The 9,591-nt window shown below is 36.4% G+C and overlaps 1 protein-coding gene across 1 annotated transcript in view; it reads left to right on the top strand.

Annotated features, from left to right (window-relative positions):
• The window catches only part of LOC107593177 (heparan sulfate 2-O-sulfotransferase 1-like), a 64,984-nt gene that overhangs the window by 53,455 nt on the left and 1,938 nt on the right, over window positions 1-9,591 (top strand). The window contains exons 2-7 of the mRNA XM_016282792.1: window positions 3,778-4,016; window positions 6,942-7,027; window positions 7,927-8,065; window positions 8,156-8,253; window positions 8,395-8,552; window positions 9,572-9,591. Of these exons, the coding sequence (XP_016138278.1) occupies window positions 3,778-4,016; window positions 6,942-7,027; window positions 7,927-8,065; window positions 8,156-8,253; window positions 8,395-8,552; window positions 9,572-9,591 (740 nt within the window). The remainder of the gene's footprint in view (window positions 1-3,777; window positions 4,017-6,941; window positions 7,028-7,926; window positions 8,066-8,155; window positions 8,254-8,394; window positions 8,553-9,571) is intronic.

Below are 9,591 nucleotides of genomic sequence, written 5' to 3'. Positions count from 1 at the left end.
TCTAATTTGTGGATGAAACACCTCCAGGGAACCATGCTGAGCCTTCCCATGAGGGAAAACCCCTCCCAGAACCCCTGCCAATTTGGCTACTTGGCTGCCCTCTACTGTACAGAACAGAAAGCAGAGAGAATAAGAGATGCTTGTAGACTTTAATGAGCTCCCATCAGACCTTGCTTTCCGTACAGAGGCAAAAACACCTCAAACAGCTTCACTTGTAATTATGCATCCTCCTCTTAACATCATCAAAGGCTTAATCACCTGGAAAGGCGTTTGTGTGTCAGGAAAGAGCAGGTTGTTTGACTAATTAAGATGAGCAATGCAGTCGTGCCTGCTAGCCTCTCCTTTTTTTCTGTTGTTGGAAGAAGAGTTGAGCATTTACCCTCCATCAGATAGATGAAAACTAAGATGCATGAGTGTGAGAAATGCATTCCTGTTGTGATTATGTAAAGAAGCTGGGGGGGAGTTTGAAGGCTGTGGGGCTGTAATGGACGCTATGTGCAATGACACAACTGAGCCATCCCCATCCCTCTCCATTATGTGCAGTTTCAGCCTTCTGTTAGTGCCTGCAGAGGACAAACACCACAGCTCGGGTTTCAGGCTTCATCACTTCTTGCCTATTACACTCCCAACCTTTATCTATGATGCCTTTTCCACTGCTGTATGACTGAACTCCTTTCTCTATGAAACGGCTGAACGTTTCTATTATAATCGTATTAAATATACTTTTATTCTTATTGTAAACTGTTGTTTTATGCAGTAGACAGTATTGTCATTGAACAACCTGCCAGTATTACAAAATATAATCATTATTGTCTTTTGGGGGGGGTAACACTTTATTTTAGTGTCCTTGTTACTCATAACACGTACTCCCTACAGTAATAATGGAGATTATGCATAATGTGCAACTTACCCTATAGTATGTTGTTAAAGGGATAGTTCACCAAAAAAAAGGAAATTCTGTGATTAATTACTCACCCTCATGCCGTTCCAAACCCATAAAACCCATTGTTCATCTTCAGAACACAAATTAAGATATTTTTGATGAAATCCAAGAGCTTTCTGACCCTGCATAGACAGCAATGCAACTGACACGTACAAGGCCCAGAAATGCAGTAATGGGCAGAGCTGTGGTATAACCCTCAGAAATAAAAACCAAGCAAGCAACCGACAAAATGTAGTTATTGCTGGTGAAGAAATGTGTTAGGGGAGCATTCTAGTTTTGATGCTTTGTGTCAATCACAGTGTAGACAGCTATGTTGATTTGGGATAGTGTTCTAGTTAGATGGGATGTCAGACTGAGTAGATGAGATGTCAGGCTGAGTGTGGTTAGGGTCCTCTGCAGTGGAGGACATTTTAAAGCAGTACAGCTGATGCATGGAAGCTTGTTAAGAGTTGATCGATATTTTAAGTGGCTTATTTTATGCACTGGTAGGCGTGCACTGTTGAAGACTGATGAGTCTATTAGCAAGCTGAGTTTTGTGTAATTACTGTGTGGAAAATGAGCATATGATACAGCATGATGACTGGGGAGAGATTTCATTATTTTTTAGCTTGGCTTTTGTTTTCAGGATCACTGTGCATTTCCATTATTAGTGCACAGAGCCTAAAATTCCACACTGTTATTTAGTTTGTTTCAGAAGAGATTATACTATTTTAGTCAAATTTAAGTGGCTTTGTGTAATGAAAGTCTTATTGTTTATCATTGTGTAAAATTGCAGATCTACTACAATGCACAATCACAGGAATGCCCACCGTTTATTTCCTTTTTGTTGTTGTCTTTTCATTAAAACTACTGTGGTATAACTGACACAGTACAGTGATGCATCAGATGGTAATATTGTGGTATTCATTTCTTAAAATTGGAAATTTTATTGTAAAGAAATAAGTTACCGGTATTGGCTTTATTGTTGTGTAGATTTGATCTGTACCGTGTGGTGTTTTCATCCTGAACTCTCTTGGCTCCACATGAACCGCAAGGGAAATCTTGGTTTGTTGAGTGTTGGTCCCTCATGTCTTTTAAAAGCACCTTGAAGGCACTGAAAAATTGTGAGCAGTGCTTGCTTTAGACATTAAAGGGTGACCAGGGTTATCTGCTAACAGTTTGGTCAGAAAAGGAACAGTTTGATAGGTCTAAATGACTGTACATATTGAATCTCATTGGTGACCCACTGTTCTTCATTCAAAACACACATTGAGCTTCAGTGCTTACCTTCAATGGCAGATTTTGAAGATTGGAAGCAGCTGCTAAAACTAAATATTTAATTTTATATGAATATTAATACATTTTTGTGAAAAACACTCAGTTGTGAATGTGTAAAAGAAGATAGATCAATTATTATTATTAGGGATGTACTGATGTGGAAATTTTGGCCAATACAGTTAAATGATAATTATTTAAATTTAATTTCTTTTGTATGTTTTTTTATTTATTTATTTTAATTTTTTTATATTTGTGAAGCTGATTTTGAAATGGATACTATATTCTTTATGCAGGTTTTGTAAACTTTTCATCTTGCATTGATTTGAACCGTGTAAGAGTCTCTGTGATTATCTTGTATAGTCTGGTATTGTCTCCACTGTCAATTTCTGCAGCTCCCAGAATGTTAATAAAACCTATCATTTATATTAGTATTACTATATTTATACTACGTTTTGTTTTTATTATATTTTTCTCTACTGGTGTTTGTTACTTTAGACTTTCTTTGCACAATTTTCTTTGTAAGCAGCTGAGCTGCAAATTCTTTAGCAATATAAATGTACACTTATTTGTCATGCCAGTAAAATACATTGAAACTGAAAACTGGGGGATTTTATGGTGCAGAATTCTCTTGACATCTCACTACTGGCAGTGAAGTTATTGTGTTGTGTGTGTGTGTGTACAGAAAGTAGAAGACTCTGCTGCTGTAACTGCTTGCTTTGTTTTCTCCTCTCACTCCATTATTCAGGCTTTTTCATCCTACTTCTGTTTTCTGTCGCCTAAATCAACAGGTGGCTGAAGGGCCTGTTGGGAACCTTTACAGATCTTTAGATGCCCTAGATTTATTGGCTGAAGCGCCTCTCTCTTTCTCTCTGAAAATACTCAAACTTTGTTCTACAACTACGTTTCCCACCAGCTACTTGCATTAAATTTGAAGATGGGTGTATGGATTTGCATAATCTTCTTGTTATGTTCTTCATGTACTTTAGAATTGCAGAAAGTTCTCCCTACAATTAAACTTTGATCATGATTATAGGAGTATTTTAAACTAGAAAATACATTCTGCAGTTATAATGCCATGTTTGTTACAATCTAAGGTCAGATGAACTCAATTTATTTCTAAATGTCAGGCGTAACATGGCATAATGAGTGTTTTTTTTTTTTTAATAAATGTATACAAGGATGAACCAAACAATGTTGGGGTTTTGTCTGCCATGACATATTCAATCAAGATCTATGTGCATGTACAGTAGATCACTTGAGTTAAACAGTTTTAAAGGGATAATCCACCCAAAAATGAAAATTGTCATAATTTTCAGATCGCCAATCTTCTGTGGAACATAAAAGAAGATATTTTGAAGAATGTTGGTAACCATACAGTGCAAGTCAAAACAGTGAAACTGTTTGGTTACCAACATAGTGCCACAAGGTTTGGAACGACATGAGAGTGAGTAAGTGACAGAATTTTCAGTTTTGGGTGAATTCTACAGTAGTATTTATATAATTTTAGGGTTTATGCAAATAAAAGATAAAATGCATGTTTTGTAGATGTAAACATGATCATGTCCTCTCTCCTGCAGAGCGCACCATGGCCAGACACGAGGTGCGAGAGGTTGAGCAGAGACAGACACGGGACGGCCTGCGGGACTCTCCGGCATTGCCTGAGATTGAGGATCTGATTATCATCTATAACCGTGTGCCCAAGACTGCCAGCACCTCCTTCACCAACATTGCATATGACCTGTGCGGAAAGAACCGCTTCCATGTTCTCCACATCAACACCACCAAGAATAATCCAGTCATGTCTCTGCAGGACCAGGTAACATGTCCATTACATTACATTCAATTTACAATACAAGTTGAGATTATTTAACATTTTAGGCCAATTATGTGCACAGAGTTCTTAAAGGGATAGTTCACCCAAAAATGAAAATTCTGTCATTAGTTACTCACCCTCATGTCGTTCCAAAACATGTAAGTTCTTCGTTCATCTTCAGAACACAAAAATGAAGATATTTTTAATGAAATCTGAGAGCTTTCCGACCCTCTATATACAGCAAGGGTCCTACCACGTTCAATACAGAGAAAGGTAGTAAAGACATCGTTAGTCCATGTGACATCAGTGGTTTAACCGTAATTTTTTGAAGCTACGAGAATACTTTTTGTGCACAAAGAAAATTGTTACAACTTTATTAAAAAATAACGACTTTATTCAACAGTTCTTCTCTCCCGAGTTACCATCTACCAGTTACCAAATTATATTAAACCTTAAAGTTCTGCATAATTAAGGGCGTGGCCACTTGAGTGACAGGTGGATTGCCGCTGCTGTCGCCACCGTCGAGCTAAGTGGGCGTGGTTTCAACAACCAGCTCCACAAACATCCCGCCACTTTGCCCATTTTCGATTATCCGGGAGTGACGCGCTGGCTCCACCCATTTTAAGCTTCAAAAACGCTCTTCAGAAACCTACGGGTGACGCCACGGACACTACGTCCATGTTTTTTACAGTCTATGGTCGTGGTACTCTTGTTAATGGCGCCTACGGTGATACGAAGGAGAAGAATTGTTACATAAAGTCATTATTTTTGTATTCTTTGCACACAAAACGTATTCTCGTAGCTTTATAACATTACAGTTGAACCACTGTCACATGGACCATTTTAACAATGTCCTTACTACCTTTCTGGGCCTTGACCATGGTAGGACTTTTGCTGTTTATGGAGGGTCAGAAAGCTTAATTTGTGTTCCGAAGATGAATGAAGGTCTTACAGGTTTGGAACGACATGAGGGTGAGTAATTAATGACAGAATTTTCATTTTTGGGTGAACTATCCCTTTAAGCTTTGCAAGTCCACTCATATATGTGTCATCAAAAGAGGTTAAGGTCGTTTTCACACTAGTTCATTTGAGGGTCAATATACTGTAACTGTATGTGAACACCTCAGATGAACTCAGACCACCCTAAAACGAGCCAATGTCCTTTTGTGGTTCAGCTGAGTCCCTTTTTAAATCCAAAACAAGTTTTTGTTCATTTAAAGTGTATTATATGTGAAACCACTTTAAATGTCATTGAAATTTTGCAGTTTATTTGCCACAATTGAAATGGATGCTTAGGGGGATTGCAATCAAAAGTACAGTAAAACTGTAATATTTTGAAATATTATTACAATTTAAAATAACTGTTGTCTATTTTAATATATTTAAAAGTAATTGAATCCTATGATTTCAAAGCTAAATTTTCAGCAGCCATTACTCTAGTCTTCAGCGTCACATGCTCCTTCAGAAATCATTCTAATATGCTGATACAGTGGGGAAAAAAAGTATTTAGTCAGCCACCAATTGTGCAAGTTCTCCCACTTAAAAAGATGAGAGAGGCCTGTAATTTTCATCATAGGTATACCTCAACTATGAGGAAAAAAAATCCAGACAAAATGAGAAAAAAAATCCAGAAAATCACATTGTAGGATTTTTAAAGAATTTATTAATAAACTTTTATTATTGAAGCTGAAAATGGTTGTGCTGCCTATTATCTGTGGAAACAGTGATGCATTTTCATCAACATTTTATGATGAATGCAAGAAAATAATTTGAAATAAATAAATATATATGAAAAAAAAAACTTAACCTAAATGTAGGTTTTGTAGGTTTAAATTCCATCAGTTATTTAATGACAATGAAGAAAAATGTAATATAGTAATATATTTTAAGTATACTAATAGGTGATCAGAGTTTTAAAACATGCTTTTAAAAAATGCTTACACAAAATAATAATTAAGTAGCCAGATATTGTATATGAATATGCCAGCTATTGGGCACATTTTACAGATACGCTCAACTTATGCAGTTTGGACCAAGTGCAGAGGTGTAGTGTGCTTATACTGATGACATTGTGATTGGTCTTTTGCTCAAATCTCACTCTGACAGTCCAGGGGATGTTAGCGCAGTGGCCCTGTGTTTCTGTCGCACGCTGCCTCTAAACAAGCAGCCTCGTCTCTGGCTCCACCTCCATAATTCATAACCTACTGTCAATATCCACACTGCTGCTGTGCCTTTGTGTGACAAGCAGCACTGAACAAGCTGAACCGATAGATAAAAAGAAGAACGGGGGGGGGGAATGAAGTGTAGATCTTGTTGACAGCAGCAAAGAAAGACAATTCTCTATTCATCATATCTATTGTTATATGTCAGCTCACAGAAATCAATCTTTGACGAGTTTTATTTGCTGAGTTGAAGGGGAAAAAGAAGCATTCCCGCGTCATTTTGACCTCACACGTGTCAGCATTATTCAACACAGTGTGTGGCTTTGTCGGTCTGCGATCATGAGCGTATGTTTACATTTGTATTCACGTCATTGTCATCCGCAAAATAATATGATTCGGAGCAGGGGGAGGGAAGGTGTTATTTGTGGGTGATTTTTGCCAAGGTAATATCCAGTCTAGCTTTCACCAAAGCCTTTCGACGGTGCAGATGGTACAACCTTTCCCTCCCAGCGGAGTACAGCTGTGGGACTATGGGGAGGATGTTTGGAGAAAACATTGCTGAAATGTGTTTGCATTAAGTAGTCACTTGGCTGGTTTGTTTAGCAGCCCGTGACAGATGCAGTGCGTCAGTGCGAGATTGTTATTTGAGATTTGGATATCGCTGATGCTTGAATGATGGGGGCATATGACACATGCAGTAAAATACATTTAGAGATTTATAAACTGTGTACAGGGACAAATCGAATGTGTTATCTTGTGCTTACAGATGAGGTTTGTAAGGAATGTGACATCCTGGCGAGAAATGAAACCAGGTTTCTACCACGGCCATGTCGCCTATCTGGACTTCACAAAGTGAGTTTTGCTGTATTAATATAAAACCATCATAACAATCACTGGAAGCAATTGCACTACACTTCACTGTAGTTAAATGGTTATGTGTCCTTATCTAGTAGTACATTTAGTGTGGTCTGTTCCTGAAAAATGGGACATCCATCAGCCAGCTACTTAATTCTCTGATGTGAAAAGATACATTTAAGTGCTGCACTCTAGTGGTTGAAAGTGGAACATGTTTTTTATTTTTATAAATTTTTTCTCTGTGGATTTGAAGTATGCTTTTTTGTTTTGTTTTGGTTTGTCGGGTTTGTACGCTGCTGTTATTAAAGCAAAAAGAACACATAACATTGAAATTCTGAAATTTGTATACAATTTTAAACACTTCACAGATTGTTGTGGTGATGATATAGTTGTAACAAAGAAAATGTGTATTACAAAATTGTATATGTAGAAAAAAATGCAAAAAAATAAAAATTTTTACAGGTGTCTTCTGGAGTCGACTGCATATAATAATGTAAGTAGTGCTGTCAAATGATTAATCGCGATTAATCGCATCCAAAATAAAAGTTTTTGTTTACATAATATATGTATGTGTACTGTGTTTGTTTATTATGTATATATAAATACACACACATACAGTATATATTTTGAAAATATTTACATGTGTATATATATATATTTATATTATTATATTTTATATTATATATATACATATATTTATTATTTAATATATAAACATAACATATTTTTCTTAAATATATACATGCATGTGTTTGTATTTATATATACATAATAAACAAACACAGTACACTCACATATTATGTAAACAAAAACTTTTTTTTTGGATGCGATTAATCGTTTGACAGCACCAAAATATAACATGATATAACAATATAATATATAATTTTTCTAAATAGGTTTGGAGTCAAGGGAAAGCCGGTATACATCAACATTGTACGGGACCCCATCGAGAGGTTGGTGTCTTACTACTATTTTCTCAGATTTGGAGATGATTATCGGCCAGGTCTCAGACGGAGAAAGCAGGGTGACAAAAAGGTATTATCTTTTAAAACAATTCATTCAAAGTAACTATTAATTTTCTCACCGTGTGGATGCTAAGATGCAATATGTGCGACTGTGTTTCAGACCTTTGATGAGTGCATGTCATCAGGAGGTTCTGATTGTGCTCCTGAGAAGCTTTGGTTACAGATCCCGTTCTTCTGTGGCCATTACTCGGAGTGCTGGTGGGTAACATGAGCAGCCTGTTACTCTGTTTTTCACTAAATGCTCTTTCACATTAGACAAATTGATTGAGTCACTCTTTACTGATTTGTTCTCTAAACTATGTAGGAGCTGTAAATGATCTTGTGTGTCTGTTTGTGCAGGAATGTTGGCAGTAGGTGGGCTCTCGAACAGGCCAAGTATAATTTGGTGAATGAGTATCTGCTCGTGGGAGTGACTGAGGAGCTGGAGGATTTCATCATGATGCTTGAGGCAGCGCTGCCACGCTTCTTTAGAGGAGCGACTGAGCTCTACCGCACAGGTACTTTGTCGATATTTAAGAATAAAAGGAATAGTTCAACAAAAAAAATGACAATTCTGTTCTCTACTTGCCTTCATCATTCCAAACCCAAGCTTCTTTTTTTTTTCTTTTTTCCATGTAACACAAAAGCTTTGCTTTAAAAACAGCCTCAAGGTCAAACTCATGGCACATTTATGACAGCCGATGGAAGAAGTACCTTAACAATATGTGTTATTCTTGTGTAGATTCTTAGTCAGTTCTTTTCAATTCATTGGTCGAAATGAAATCATTTGGAAAATTAATTTTTGAAAATTTTGTTCATGACTGATATAATTCAGTTGCAGCTACTGGATTTGGTCTGTTTGTCACACAAAGGTATTTTATAGGTTCAGAAGAAGTCATATGGGCTTCTTTTGTGATATACTTTACTTATGGTTCTTTTGCATCCTTTATGAAGCTTGAAAGCTTCAGTCCCTATTCATTGTAACTGCATGAAAAAGAATGACTAGAACATTATTAAAAAAACACCATTCTCCTTTTGTGTTCAGTGGTAGAAAGATATTCATAAGAGCCCAATACTGTGAGTGTTGCTTCCTCCATGTTAGAATTGATTGTATTTAAGCAGTGGAAAACTCAGAATTTGAAGTTATTTATTTCTTTGATGTCAAAGCTGAATTTTCAGCAGCCGTTATTTTTTCCGCTGGCTGTTGTTAGTATATCGTGGGCCATTTTTAGTCTTCAATGTCACATGATCTTTCAGAAATCATTGAAACATTATTAATTTGTAACATGATACATTTCTAGTATTCATAATAAACTTCTATTTTACTAGCAATGAAAATCTTGTTTTAGTTTTTTAAACATCAAATTGTAATTATGATTTTTGAACTCATATTTACCTAATTAAATTAAAATTCAGTTTATTAGCTTTTGAAAAATCCCCTAATGTGTTTCAGTCTTAATCAGGTATTCAGCATTGAATAACCAGTGAAACCTGCTGAGTGACCTGCATTTAATTTTGTCTTTGACTTGAACTGCAGGCAAGAAGTCTCACCTGAGG

Source organism: Sinocyclocheilus grahami, unplaced genomic scaffold, assembly GCF_001515645.1.
Source record: "Sinocyclocheilus grahami isolate Dianchi unplaced genomic scaffold, SAMN03320097.WGS_v1.1 scaffold166.1, whole genome shotgun sequence".
NCBI classification, from domain to species: domain Eukaryota; kingdom Metazoa; phylum Chordata; class Actinopteri; order Cypriniformes; family Cyprinidae; genus Sinocyclocheilus; species Sinocyclocheilus grahami.
Note: the sequence above shows the minus strand (reverse complement) of the source record. Positions and strands in the feature narration are given on the sequence as shown.